Source organism: Catharus ustulatus, chromosome 1, assembly GCF_009819885.2.
Source record: "Catharus ustulatus isolate bCatUst1 chromosome 1, bCatUst1.pri.v2, whole genome shotgun sequence".
NCBI lineage: Eukaryota > Metazoa > Chordata > Aves > Passeriformes > Turdidae > Catharus > Catharus ustulatus.
The window spans coordinates 58,280,325-58,295,452 of NC_046221.1; the positions used below are offsets into that span (position 1 = coordinate 58,280,325).

At 41.3% G+C, this 15,128-nt stretch overlaps 1 protein-coding gene across 1 annotated transcript in view; it reads left to right on the forward strand.

The window, feature by feature from the left end:
* LOC116992913 (golgin subfamily A member 4-like) overlaps positions 1-15,128 on the forward strand; it is a 77,472-nt gene that overhangs the window by 16,615 nt on the left and 45,729 nt on the right. The window contains 5 exon segments of the mRNA XM_033053036.2: positions 3,079-3,177; positions 9,408-9,473; positions 10,285-10,599; positions 12,620-12,667; positions 13,061-13,117. Coding sequence (XP_032908927.1) covers positions 3,079-3,177; positions 9,408-9,473; positions 10,285-10,599; positions 12,620-12,667; positions 13,061-13,117 — 585 coding nt within the window.

Genomic DNA, 15,128 nt, shown 5'->3' on the forward strand with positions numbered 1-15,128 from the left:
ATAGTATATGCCTTTTATCTTATAGACATATGCCCTTTCCAAGAGGAGCAAGAACTTCTAGAACATCAACACTTGATGAAGATTTTCTGGAACCATTATCACTTGTCAGTTTTGTCAGTTTCCTTACTTCTGTCTTGTCTGAAAGCTCAGAGGAAGAAAAAAACATATACTTACCCACATACATATATACATGAACACACCCCCCATATATGCACACACATATCAGGAGCTTTTGCATAGCTTATTCTTAAGAATTATACTTCTAACAGGCTGAGAGAGGAGGACAATAAACTCAATTTGTGATTGCTACCACAGTGAATGCAACAGTGTGTTGAAGCTTTGGGGGAGTGAAGAAGTTTGAGAACATAAGGAACATGAGCATCTTTTTTATTAGTAGCTCGTCTTGCTTGTAATTTAAAAGTGCGAAATTTCAGCCGAATTTGTTGGACATAACTAGTTATTGGCAAATCTGAGGCTATTTATTGTATATGGCTCTCACAGGACATTTACCACTTCTTACATTTTCTGGAAGGGTTTGGCTAGCATAAGTTCGAAGTCATGTAACCTTTCAGATTTTACCTGTGAAAATATTTTTCTCTCTGAATTTGAATTTATGTAATTAATCTACTACCACACTGCAATCAATGTAATCATCACAAAAAAAAAGTAAATTAAACTCCTAACTTATATTAGTATTTGATTCCTAAAAGTACTTTTTAGTAACTTCATAGAGGAGTTTGTCTCATTATTTCAGGACAATTTTGTTTTATTTGGTGTTTTGGTTCAGTCAACAATTCTGAAATCTCAAACTGTAAGGAAATTGAACCTTGAACTTAGATAAGTGGGTATAATCATGAGAGAAATATTTTTCTCTCTCAGTTAGAGCATCCTAAGTGCATTAGATTGCATTACATTACATGTACAGTAATTTCACGACTATAAGGCGCACCCTTTTGACTAAAATCTCCCCCCAAAACCGGAAGTGCGCCTTATAGTCCGGTGCGCCTTATCTGATCTACAAAGTTGCGACATTTGCCACCCCGGAAGTGAGAGCCCGTCGGCATCGGGGCCTCCCCCGTGCGGGGCGGGTCCGCCGGCATCGGGGCCTCCCCCACGCGGGGCGGGCCCACCGGCATCGGGGCGTCCCCGCCGGCATCGGGGCCGCCCCCGCCGGCTTCGGGGCAGCCCCCGCGCGGGGCGGACCCGCCGGCATCGGGGCCTCCCGCCGGCATCGGGGCCGGCCCCCGCGTTGGGGCAGGACCCACCGGCATGGGGGGCCTCCCCGCTGGCTTCGGGCTGGGCCCCACGCGGGGCGGACCCGCCGGCGTTCGGGGGCGGACCGCCGGCATCGGGGCCTCCCGCCGTCTATCGGGGCCGCCCCCGCGCGGGGCGGACCTGCCGGCATTCGGGGACCTCCCCGCCGGCATCGGGGCCCGGCCCCCGCTGTGCGAGGGAGGACCCGCCGGTTTCGAGGCCGCCCCCGCGCGGGGCCAGCCCGCCGACATTGGGACGGCTCCCTTGCGGGGGGTGTGAAAGCCGCAGGAATCGGATCGGCTGCTGCGCAGGGGGTGGGCGAAAGCCGCAGGAATCGGATCGGCTGCTGCGCGGGCGGGGGCGAAAGCCCCCGGAATCACGGCGGCCGCCGCGCGGGGGGGGCGAAAAGCCCCGGAAGCACGGCGGCCGCCGCGCGGGTGGGGGGCGAAAGCCCCCGGAAGCACGGCGGCCGCCGCGCGGGGGGGGGGCGAAAGCCCCCGGAAGCACGGCGGCCGCCGCGCGGGGGGAGCGAAAGCCCCCGGAATCACGGCGGCCGCCGCGCGGGGGGGAGCGAAAGCCCCCGGAATCACGGCGGCCGCCGCGCGGTGGGGGCGAAAGCCCCCGGAAGCACGGCGGCCGCCGCGCGGGGGGGGCGAAAGCCCCCGGAATCACGGCTGGCCGTCCGCGCGGTGGGGGCGAAAGCCCCCGGAATCACGGCGGGCCCGCCGCGCGGGGGGGGGCGAAAGCCGCCGGAATCACAGCGGCTGCCATGCGGAGAGGGGGAAAAGCCGCCAGAATCGGAGCGGCTGCCACGCGGGGAGGGGGGCAAGCAGCTGGAATCGGGGCAGCAGCGGCACGGGGCAAGCCTGCCGGCATTGGGTCACCCGGAGCGCCAGGGAACTCCCAGAACAGCGGGGCCCTGGGATGCTGCACGGAGCGGCGGTGGGCATAGCCTGGCCCTGCCAGGGTACAGGCAGGCCCGGGAGCCAATGGCTGCCGGATTGAGGCGGGGGCCTCGGCCAGCAAGCGCGCGGGAGGAGCTGGGGGCGGAGCCTCGCTGCAAAAAAAAAACCCGGTGCGGCCTTATAGACCGGTGCGCCTTATCTGATCTACAAAGTTGCAAAATGTGCCGGCTCCCGGGGGGTGCGCCTTATAGTCCGGTGCGCCTTATGGTCGTGAAATTACTGTATATGTCCAATTTTAATTCAAATTCCAGTCTCTTCACTTCATGTTTTCACCCCTAGGAATTTGAATCTCTTCTTAGATACTGACTTGATAAAATGGTTAAATTCAACTGATAGTATTTTTATGAAATAGTCTGCTAGTAGTTTAAAAACATTGTAAGGAATTTAAAAAAATATAGACAGAATGTTAGTGTATAAAAGCACTACATGATAAATAGTCAAAAGCAAACATTTTATATTATATATAATTGAAACAGTGATAGAATTTTTAGAATAATGAGTTGTTAATGAATAACTGAAAGCACTTAGGGGTCAGTGGTATATAAAGACAACTCATCCACAGAAGTTAAAAAAATTATAATATTAATGCCTGAAACATAGTTTTTTTCTTGGACTAAACTAGGATCTTTAAAATAGCATACTTCTGTAGTTCTAAATGATCAAAACTGTATTTTGGATGTTCTGAAACAATCTAGTACATATTTTCTGGTTGTGTCCTCCCTTTATCAATATCTGTTGTCTTATAAACTGCTGTATTGGTTTTTTGTTTCATAGCATGGGAAAATGGAGTAAAATTTTGCAATGTGTTCTTTATTGCTTGATTTATTTTCATTTTCCTCCTTTTTGCATTGAATAACAGCTGTTAGCCGGGATGATAGCAGAACCTGCTTTTCTCTCTGAGTATACTATCTTTGCTTTGGATCCCACCAAACAACCTAAGCCACAGAGTGACGGTGTGGTGAGTCCTCCCCACCCCTCTTAGTGATGCCTTTAGCAGGTGGAGGAGAGTAACGTACTAGAAGGCAAACTTACAGTAAATTCACGAATACAAGCCGCACTGAGTTTAAGCCGCATCTCTGGGTGTTGGCAAATATTTCGGTTTTTGTCCATAAATAAGCCGCACCCGAATATAAGCCGCTCTGTCGTTCGCAGCGAGGACCCGCGTGCAATTAGTAACAGAACCGCGGGAGGGCGGGGTTTACTGGCTGAGCTAAGGCTGTGCAGGCTCGACCCGCTAGGGGCTGCTGACGGGGCCAGGTGGCCCAGCCCGGTGCTGCTGCTCGGGGCCGGCCGCCGCTGCCACTGGGCTCGGTCACCCCGGGTCGGCGCTACCCCGCGGTGGCAGGCAGGGACGGAGCTTCCCCCGCTCCTACGGCAGTGGCGGCGGGCGGGGACGGAGCTTTCCCGCGCCCATGGCGCTGGTGGCGTGCCCCGCCCCCGTCCTCCCCGGGCCGCGGCAATGACGGCGCGCCCCCCCACCCCCGTCCTCCCCAAGCCGCGGCAATGGCGGCGCCCCCCCCCCCCCCCCCCCCCCCCCCCCCCCCCCCCCCCCCCCCCCCCCCCCCGGGCTGCGGCAGAGGAGGGAAGAAGAGAGCTCTCCCGCCTCTCTCCCGCCCCCCGTGCTGCCTGCAGGGAACCAGGGCCACACAGTAACACTGTAACAATAATGGAATGCCGGCTTTTACTGGCAGGTGCTTGGCTCGGCGCCCTGGCTGGCATGTCTGGGGTTGTAAATGTCAGAAAATTATTCACATATTAGCCGCCCCCGACTATTAGCCGCACTTCCGGGTTTCCACCAAAATTTTTGTCAAATTGCTGCGGCTTGTATTCGTGAAATTACTGTAGTTGCTTGTGGCTTTTCTCACAAAGATCTCTGTCTTAACTACCTTGTTGCTAACCCTGCACTAAATTTCACAGAGGTAGTACCTGGTAGCTCCTGGCTGGTATGCTGTATGATGTGAATTTATTGTAACATTTAAAAATTAACATATTTTCTCTTGTACAGGTAACAGTACACAAATTCAAATAACTGTTGCACAAGTTTGTATGTGTATTGCACAGAAATTTCCTCTTCATATTTATGTATGTCTGTATGTATTTCAAGATAAATGTATAGAATTAACATTGAGATTGGTTATATGTAAAACTTATATGCCATTTGCTGTATACAGTGAAATGTAGTATATTGTTTACTACTAATGGTAGCAGGAAATAATTATTTCACATAGACACAAATCAATCTACATTTGGTTGATAACCTGGCAGTTATTATTGTGAGAATGAATAGCCTTTTTTAATAATTAGATTTTACTTTAAATAGATGTTGCTTTTCCTGGAAATGTCTTCACCCTATATAAGTGGAGAAGCTCAGTGAGAAGAGGCTAGAAGTTAAGAAAAAAGAGGCAGGCATAGAGAGGAAATCAGACTTCTGCTTTCTGATACAGACACATACAAAACTGTATTTTTATTATTGGCACAGGAATGCCATTTTTCACATGCTTCAGAAGCATGGCATTCCTGAGCCTGTAAGTGATTTAAAGCGCAGTAATTTTTAGAATCTCAGCTCATTGTGATACTTCATGATTACTTTGTAAGTGTTCTTTTCCTACTCATGGTTTAAAATGACCAGTCACTGAAAGCTATAGCAGAATCAAAATTCAATAAGTGGGACATAGCACAACACACCATATTGTGTTGGACTTGTCTCTCTCAGGCTGAGCAAGATTGGACAAAAACAGTGATTAAAATGGTGGTCCCTGGAACGTGTATTCTGACTGTATTCCAGGTCCAGCAATTGTTACTGCAATTCACTGCAAATTTAAGTAAACTTTTTTCTTTTTCACTATGCAACAGAATTATCTCAAAAAAAAATTTTAAATAGCCTGTTTATGTGAGTGATCCAATGTTATTTTTATATTATCTTTTAGCATTTTTAGTGGCATATTTATAGATCTTATAGTATTTTAGTGGGATATTTACTGGCTCGCATATTTATATGCAAGACTGCATACATGCAAATAATTGTAATGAAGCAGTTATTCCTAATTCACTGTTACCACTGTGTAATTAATAGTATGTTACTTGTAAAACTCATTTTGGTGTCTGAACTTTTTGAAAATTCTAGAGTAGTACTCACAATAAAAATTGGGATTGGGAGAAAATGACAGAAAGTTTATAGAAAATAGGATGACTGATTAAAAAAATATTAAAGAAACACCCACATTATATATGTTTACAAGGCCTAGATACTTTAAAAATACAGAAGAGAAAAATTTCACCAACACACAGAAGTGCATATTAATTCTGCTAAAACAAAACAGTATTTTAACATATGTGATCTGAGAGTAAACAGCATAGAGAAGTGACTGTAACTATGGATTTTTTGACATAGATGAAGTTAGTATAAACCCTTTACTAACTAAGATGCAGAGGTTTTGTTTCACAAAGAAGCAGTTCAAAATATTCTTGGACACAGTAGAGTTTTGTTTTTAAAGAAAAAAATAAAGGAAAATAAGGGAAGAAAACATGTATTATGCTCCCCTTCTTTTCTCCCTTCATAATTGTTCAGTTTTGGAATACTTGAGAAAATATTACTATTAAAAGCAGTAAAATGTTTTTATATACAGACATTTAAGCTTCCACTTCTCAGGCTTGCTAATGTATTTATACCTTTGAGAAATAGGAATGATTTTGCATTTCAGAAATAGGGAAGTAAGGTGGCACAAATGTTACTGGAACACCCTAATGTGCTCCAGTTGAAACTGCGCTCTGATTTATATACATCTTCATAGTAAGAAAGCAATGTTTTTATTAGAGATTGTAACTATAGCTGTCTTTGGATAGAGATATGGATGTTATGAGTTTGAGGATGAAAAACTTCCACTGGTCTCCAGAACCCCTGATGTAACTGCTGGTTTTAAGACTTTGAAAATAGCTGCTTGTGCTCTGTGAGTCTAATTTTGCTGAAAGCTCTCTTCAGGCTTATGAAAGGCTGGAGCTTTTAAGCTTTTCAAAGCCTCTTGGGTCTATGCTTATATATAGAACTTCAATTCATGCTTACCATGCAGTGCATGGATACGCAAATACAATCCTTTGCCCTAGAGCACAGTGACCTAGACTTGCAGCAACCAGATACCTATAGTGGTTCATTTTTTATATAAAAGATTACTAGTGTACCCCTTTTATTATTTGTACCTATAGAAAGCGTAATGCAAATACAGATTCTTCTTTTGTTCCTATAGATTGTGTACAAAGATGCCGGCATAATAAGTAGGAAACTTAAAAGTGGCAACACTAGTTTAGTTTTGAAATTACATTTTTAAGGATATTTATAGGTCCTAAAATGACAGCTTTTTAAGCATCTTCACAAAAAGGAACAGCATCGATGGGTGTATATTCATAAAAACCTTATAAAATTTAATAAATCTACTTAATCTTGTGTTTTAAAATAGATGTTAAATGTTAAATTATACTTATAAATTAGATGCACAAAGCCTCCATAGTTTCCTTTAACTCTTTTTTATATGTATCAGAATACATGATTTTTGAAAGAAGTGTGTGTGTTTAGTTTGTAAGTCACAGAATCACAGAATTTAGTAGGTTGGAAAAGACCTCTGAGATCATCAAGTCCAACCTATGATCTAACACCACCTTATCAACTAGACCATAGCACTAAGTCCCACATCCAGTCTTTTCTTAAGTACCTCCAGAGATGGAAACACCACCACGTCCCTGGGAAACCCATTCCAATGCCCAATCACTTGTTCTGTGAAGTCTTGGTAAAGTGTTTGTCTTCCTCTGTTGTCAGTCCTATAGTACCACAGCAGATGCTTTGTAAATTATAAAGCAGAAGTTAATTTTTTATTTGGATTATCTTTTTATTAACTTTTCCTGTTAGGAGAAGAAGCAAGAACAGGTAATGGAGCCAAGAATATAGTGTAGAAATGCTTCAGTTTAAAAGCCATAAAAACTGTTAATCCATTAGGAACAAATCCACTGGCACAGGATAGTGTTCCGAAGCAGAATGGAGAATTTGTTCAAGTCAGGTGAAGCAGTTTTCAAATCCAGACTTGTATGGCTCATTTTCTTCTGTCTGCATATGGGTAACTGTTTAGTTCTCTAGTTTCCTTAACTATCTGTATTTTTCTTTGTTCTGTGGTATTTCTGTACTACCTCAAATTTACTCCGTATCAGACTTTTTTAATCCCCTTTTACAGTGAATCATTCCTCTGCCACATTAATGTTTAGATATGCTTATAGGCATATTGTGAGTAGAAGCTGTGAGTATGATCATGTAGGAGATATATATATACAAGAGTGATTGTGATTGAGATCTCAGTTCTATGTACACCTTAGATTCTACAGCTAGCATATAACAGTCAGGGTACAGCTTGATTAAAAATTAAGGGTGACCTCAGCTGCTCCTCCTTCAGCTTCCCCTCCACCCCTTTCACCGTCTTTATAGCCCTTCTTTGGGCATTCTTTAATGGTTTTATGTCTTTCTTATATTGTGGCACCCAAAACTGCCCCCAGCACTTGAGGCTCAGCTGCCCCAGTGCAGAGCAGAGTGGGACAATCCCCTCCCTTTCTGAGCTGGTGATGCTGTGTCTGATGCACCCGAGGACAGGGTTGGCCCTCCTGACTATGCAGGCACTGCTGACTCAGATTCAACTTGCCATCAACCAGGACCCCCAGGTCCCTTTCTGCGGTGCTGCTCTCCTGTGTCTTGTTCCCCAGTCTGTCTGTACATCCAGGGTTGACCCATATCAGGTGCAGAAACTGGCACTTGTTTTCGTTGAACTTCCTATGGTTTCTGATTACTCAACCCTCTAATTTGCTGAGACCCCCCTCTTCTAGGGCCTCTCCGCCTTCAAGGGAGTCAACAGCTTCTCGCAATTTATTATCATTGTCAAAATTAGTGTACCTTCAACTCCTGCGTTCAAGTAGTTTATGAAGATACATTCAAGTGATTTAAGAAGAGCACAGGGGCCAAGGATGGAACCCTGTGGAATCCCACTAATGACAGCTCACCAGTCTGATGTCACTCCATTGACTGTAATCCTTTAAGCCTGACCCGTGAGCCAGCAGCTCATGCACTGCATGATGTGTTTATCCAGCTGTATGCTGAATATACTGTCCAGAAGGATCCTGTGAGAGACAGTATCAAAAGCTTTACTTTACTGAAATCCAGAAAGATTACAAGTAGCTTCCCTTGGTCAGCTCAGTGGGTTACTTTCTAATGAAAGGAAATCAGATTTGGCGAGCGCGAGTGTTGTCTTGTGAACCCATTACTGGTTGTGACCGAGGACTTCTCTGTCTTGAAGTTGTTTTTCAATGACTCCCAGAAAAATCGTCTCCATAATTTTACCAGTCAGCGAAGTGAGACTGAGAGGCCTGTAGTTTCCAGGGTCATCCTTCTTGAAAATTAGAATTGGGTTAGTAAAAACCTGATCACAGGACACAGGAAAAGCAGGATAGACAGGCTAGGAACAGAAATGTCTAAACTCTGTGGAAAAAAAAAGCCAAAACAATAAAGAAACCCCAAAGCCCAAACCAAACAAACTAACCAACTCAAGACTATTGTTTTTTGTTGTACTGGTTTTGTTGTTTTGGGTGAGGTTTTTTTAATGTGTGTATGTTTTGTTTTCCTTTCTTTGGGTATGCAAAAGTTTTATGTAAGATACATTTTCTGAAGGTCTTGTTTTCTTCCCATGCTTGTTGGAGCTTTAAACAGTTTGTTACCAGCACTTATTTTCCAGGTAGTTTCTGGCCCCCAGAGCACTGAAACAGAGAAAGATGGTGCTACAGCCAACTCTTACTCATATTGGCTGTAAATGCTAGTTATCAATTAGATTTTTCCTGTATAATTTTGTCTTTTTGGTGTGTCTTTGATTTGTCCATAAATCTTATATAAATAATCATTATGAATTACTTAATTTGAGATGTCCATATTTGCAGATATCTCATACTAATCCATGCACACATAGCTGCTTGGTAGTTCTGCATATTGCAGCAATCTGTTTTGAATTTAACAAACTAGCTTGTTTGCATGAAGACATCTTAATAAGCTTTCTAAAGAAAGTACTAAAAACACAGGCAAAGAAAAAAGCACAGATGCTGTTTCTAGGAATCACTGAATTACAGTCTTTGTGCTCTGTTTTTTCTAATGGTTGTTTTTACCTCCTGTAGAACTTGAATAAACAACCACTTCCGGGATCCACAGAAAACAATGGCAGTGAACCTGTCCCTCCACAGGTACATGGAGGGCATGGGGGGTTTGTTTCCTGCTTCACTGCTGTGTTGTCTTTGTGTTGCATTAGCTTAAGTGCCCAGTATGTATCTTCATGCTGAAATAGGGATGATCAGTACTTGCCTGTCAGGATGCTCAGATATTTTGTTTGTGTGTAATCCCATTAGCTGGTATTAAGTATTGTCACTGCTGTATGGAGCTTTTTTTTTTTATAAGGACTGGTTAGGAGACTGCCAGCATTGAGATTCATCTTGCTGCACAGCCAGCATAGGATACAGAGCATTAAACTCACTTTCAAAAATAGTTTTATGTAAAAATCGTAAAGCCATTTAAAATAAAAATAAGGAAAGGACTGTTCAAGATGGCTTGCTGGAACTAACTATCGTACAAGGACTTCTACCGTTAATTTGTTCCCTTTGTCATAGGAAGGTATTTGTGTCTTTGAGATAAATACATCAAGAAGTGGATCAGTTATATTTGTCAAGTTTGAGACAATAGTAAATAACCATTTATATTAGTTACACATTCTTCACTTTTTAGAGGAATTACACAGAAAGGCATTCTTCTAAAAGTTTAAATCAGAGCTGTAGCTTATTAGATTTAGTTGCTATCTGAAATTGCACACATCTGGTAGTTGTATGCTTGATTTTTCTGCACAAGGAGATGGTTCTTTTAAGGGAGTGGCAGCTATTTGGTGTCATGCATACGTTAGACAACAGTATTTCTTTGCACAGGTCAGGTCTCTTTCTTGGACTTTAGTATGTCTGTCTGCCTAAAAACAGTGCAGAAATAATTACTGTGTTTGAATTTTTGCAGCCAAGTGACAGTCAGTCTTTTGCCCAGAGGCTTCAGCTTCGAGTTCCGTCCATGGAGTCTTTGTTTCGGAGCCCAGTCAAAGAGACCCTATTTCGCTCTTCTTCTAAAGAGTCCCTGGTACGAAGTTCTTCAAGAGACTCACTGAATCGACTAGACTTGGAAGCCGCCAGTCCCACCTTTGATTCACCTTCTGACATTGAAAGTGAAACAGAAGAGCCTCTGGGAAATACGGACAGCTTCAGCAAAGAGCAGTTGCTGCAGCGTCTGCGTAGAATGGAGCGCAGTTTGGGCAACTATAGGGGAAAATATTCAGAGGTAGGCAATGTGACTGCTTTAGCTAGGCAAAAGGGGGAAAGAGATTAGGCTAAGAGATACTGCAGCAGTGGACAATCTTTTTGTTTTCCTATTTGGAGCAAATGTTTCAATCTACAACTAACACAGAAGTTAAATTATTCTAAGTCTAGTTATTTTTGACCTAGATAGATCAAATGTTTTTCTGGTAATAAAGCACGGAAATATTTTTCTCTTGTTTGTAAATAATTTCCTGATGGAAGCAGTAGTGGTTAATTAATGGTTGCTCACACAGAGAAGGCCTAGTAAGATTTCAGCTGAAAGCATCTAGGAAGGGATGGAGTTCACTACAGAGATGAGCATGACTGGTACTCCCATGACAGCAAATTTATTCTTTTTCTGCAACTTGTTCTTGAAATGCTCAGTGTATATTCTGTCCATGTGCAATAGGCAGGCATTTTGTTTTCAAGAAACAAGTTCTATTCTTCATAATTTCCAGGTATTCCCTGGGAGAAATTAATTCAAACATCTTATTTTTTTTATATTTTAGTGAAAACCAATTATATAAGTAGTTTCACTACTCATTTTCCCAATTACTGGGGAAAATAAAGCTAACTGATGGTGGTGTTTTGGTATTGAGTTTTTTAATTAGTTTTGGGATTTTGTTTGGGTTTTCCGTTATTTTTTGAAGTGTGAGTGTGTTGTATTTAAAACTGGATGTTTGTACTGTTTTTTACAGTTCTTTTAATGTTTACTGGCCTCAAATACAAAAATTCCAGTGCAGACTTTTGTCGAAATCCCTGAAATCTAAAATATGCATACAGTGACTGCAGTATTCAGCATACACCTGAAAAAGCTGTTGTCTCACAGTAATTTTTCCTTCACTTCTAGCTAGTGTCATAAATATTTTTTAAAAGTTTTTGTAAATAGTAGTTGCTAAAATGAAAATTCTTCAGTTTGTGGGTTTGGTTTAGTGCTTTTTTTGGTTTATTGGGTTTTTTTGTATTAGTGTAATTTGTCCACCAAATTCCAACTTTCTCTGTCAAAAAGGCTTTGGTTTTTCCCTGGTTTTGTGAGTTTCTTTGAAAATGAAAAAAAGAATGTTTTGCTGGAGCTTGCAAGAAACTTGTTTCAATCTATAATAAGTAATTAAGGCAGAAATCTTTTTTTTCCTCTTTAAGTAGGATGCAAAGTTAGCATCTCAAAGATATGGTAAAGTAAACCATCCATAGGAGTTTTGATTTTCTTAAAAGGGCAAAATAAATATGACTTTGAAAATGTTTAGGTTTTTTTTTAATAAGAATTTGAAGATATATTTTGACTTACTGATTTCTAGTTTCAGTGTTTTAGATTTGATTTTCTTAAATTTTTCATCAGCTTGAGAACAGAATGTTCTAATTCCAAGTGCTATCATGCTACTTCAACATAATGCTACTTGGCAGTTGTAATCAAATATTTAAGTAAACTAAGTTGCGCAGTTACCCCTTTTGTCAGCTTACAGTGAGAGAGGAAATACTGTCCACTTTCAATCTGTCTTTGCTAGATATATGCAAAACATATGAGATAAGAACATCATACCTGTTTTTGTTAGATTTAGAAATGTTTTTTAATGCATGCTTTTTGTAAAATTACTTTTGCTTGCTTTTTGTAAAATTAGTTTTGCTTAATCTCCTTGGGACATGTACTCTTACAAGTGGTCACCCCTGTGGGGTAGCTGTCTGGGGTGTGGCTTTCTGATACTGTTGGGTTTGACCCCCCTGTGTTGAAGGATGATATGTGGTATGTCTTCTCAGGGAAGGGAAAACTGTGTATGAATGCTGAGTAACATCATTGTTTTGTCATGTAGGCTTGTATTTTTTAATTGGAGACATTTTATAGATAGAAAAAGAAAACATTAAGAAAATTTAAGTACATTTCTATCAAAAGAGCATTTTCAAGTGGAGCGAAGAATTTGAAAATGCAGGTAGTGGTGCAACTAAGTAAATTACTTTACTGGCTATACACAGATGTATTATCATCTTTATATCTGATTTGTGTATTTTAGCTAGTGTCTGCTTATCAAGTTATCCAGCGGGAAAAGAAAAAGCTACAGGTAAGCATTACTTTTCATCCTCTCTTACCTGCATGCTTTTTTGAATCTTAAAATGCATAGTGGCAATACAGATTTAATTTTCAGTCCATTGTGTGTATGTAACAGAAGACGATTTCTTAGCTGGGATTTCTAAGAAAGCCAAGGTAAAATTAATTTGTCAAAATAACTGTGAAGTATTGTATTCCAGCCTTTTTTGTTGCATCAGCTGACTTCAGGTGATAGATTGATAGATTGCCAACAGTTGGCAGTTTATGACAGTATTTGCACATCCAAGCATGACTTGAAAGAGAAACAGATCATTACATCTGTGAATTTATTTATTTATCCATTTTATTTATCCATTTTAAAATTACACTTAATACACCTGATCTTTATTCTTCCTTTTTTCTTAAGAGCATTCTGAGTCAAAGCCAGGATAAAGCACTTCGCAGAATTGGAGAACTGAGAGAGGTAATTTCCTTTATTGATTGCATGTTTACTTTATATCATACCTACATAGGATCTTTTTCTGCCTAGCTTTTGACTTTTTTGTTCACAAAATATTTTCTGTTATAGAGCAAGGTATTTTACTGGTTTTGGGGTTTTTGTTTGTTTGTTTGTTTGTTTGTTTTTTGTTTATATGGGATTACTCCTGTGGCTTGCTTCCCATTCAGCAGCTTATTGCTATACTCTGATGCAGTGCATCACCAAGTGAACTACTTCTCTTGTTCATTGTGAAATAGATAGAAGTATGTGTGGTTCTTGCAGTATTGTTGGGTCCAGCCGCAGATGTCTCTGTGCAGTTTGTTGCTCTGTCATTACTGACAAATACTAATTCAGGCAAACACAAGTAATAGGCACATTTTCATAAGGATTTAATTATTATTAAAAATTTTGGAAAATTAAAAAAAAATCATCTTTATCTCAGTTTTAGTTACTTATATTGTTTTATGGATTTTAGTATAGCTTGGTTTCAATCATAAAATCATGTAGGCTGTGTTATGAATTGTCTTCTTGGGTTATAGTGGAATTAAAAGGAGAAGCTCTAGTATATTTGGTATTGATGATAAACACAATGAACTTAAAAAACATGTGTAGATGAACAGGCATAACAGATTAAAAGAGCAAGTTCAAAACCACCATATTGTCAAGCCCTGGTGAAGCACAATGTGTGGCTGAAGCCATTGTGTTGCCTCAAAAGCTAGTGCAACACCAGGTTTGGAGATGGGCATGCAAAGGCCTCTGTCCATGCTCTTATGTTGCTGGAGAGTTGGGTACCATTTAGCCCAAAGTCACAGGCTTTGTCTTAGGACTGCACACTTGTTTCTGGCATGTGCCATGCTGAGCAGCAGCACTGGCATGGAGGTTCTGGCCTGGAGGTTTCAGGAGCCAGTAGACCATGGTGAGGTCGCGCATTTGACTGAAGGGAGACTCACTCCAGGCAGTTGGGTGTTTTCCTTGCAGTCAGGGACTGAAACATGTGACCTTCTATTATGAAGGGATGGTGACTGTGAGCATCTGACCATGTGTGTACTGAAGGCTTCAGCTCCCCCACAAGGAGCTATCCCTGTGACTAGTCAGGCACCCAATCATTTCGAGGGAGGTCACTGACAAATTGCTGGGAAGTCTTTAGTGATCCCAGGAGTAAGCATGCTGTGAGCTGTGTGCACTAGTGAGATATCATTTGGGTTCACATTTCTGCCCCAGCAGCTGAGAAGTATGTGTCAGTGCTGGGAGTACTGTGCTCATTTGAGCTGTGTCCTGTGTCTGGGCTGTTACCATGTCCTAAGCTAAACTGTCAGTGCATAGGAAGGAAAAAAACATTGCATTACTGTCAGAATTGGCTTGCCAAGGTTGTATCTTTTCCAGATCTATACAAGGTCAAATGAAAAAGCTTATTCTGTGTTAGGTCTGTATCTGCATTCTCCTGTAGGATTAGTTTTCCAATTTATTGCTACTTGTTAAAGTAAGAAAGGCATACGTGGACCAGAGTTAAATCTTTGATGTATGACAAAGAGTTGGACACGCGCATTTTATTTTCACTTATGTCATAGTCTTTGTCATTCATATATGTAGATAAATTATAAATTTATTTTTGATTTATATATACATTTGTATATATATTTTGTGCAAAATGTAATTTCATTCTTATGTATCTTGTAAATTTAAAGATTCCTTCAAATCTAACACTGAAATTATTTTTCATTAACTGATGCACTTCAAAAAGTGTTTTTCTAATCCTTTGGAAGCGCAGGTGTTGCAGCATTAGGTAAAATAGACAGTGAAGGAAAAATTACAAATAAAACTGTAAGTTTCCATTATGGAAGCTAAAATGGTCCAAAGTATCTAATTCATTGATGTAGTAATTTATTATCAGAAATTAATTTTAGTAATCCTTTTCATCATCATGCAGTCCATTTTCCCCATAAATATGTTGAATCAGCAAGTTTCTTCTAAGAGGGCCATGTAAGAGTAAACTAAT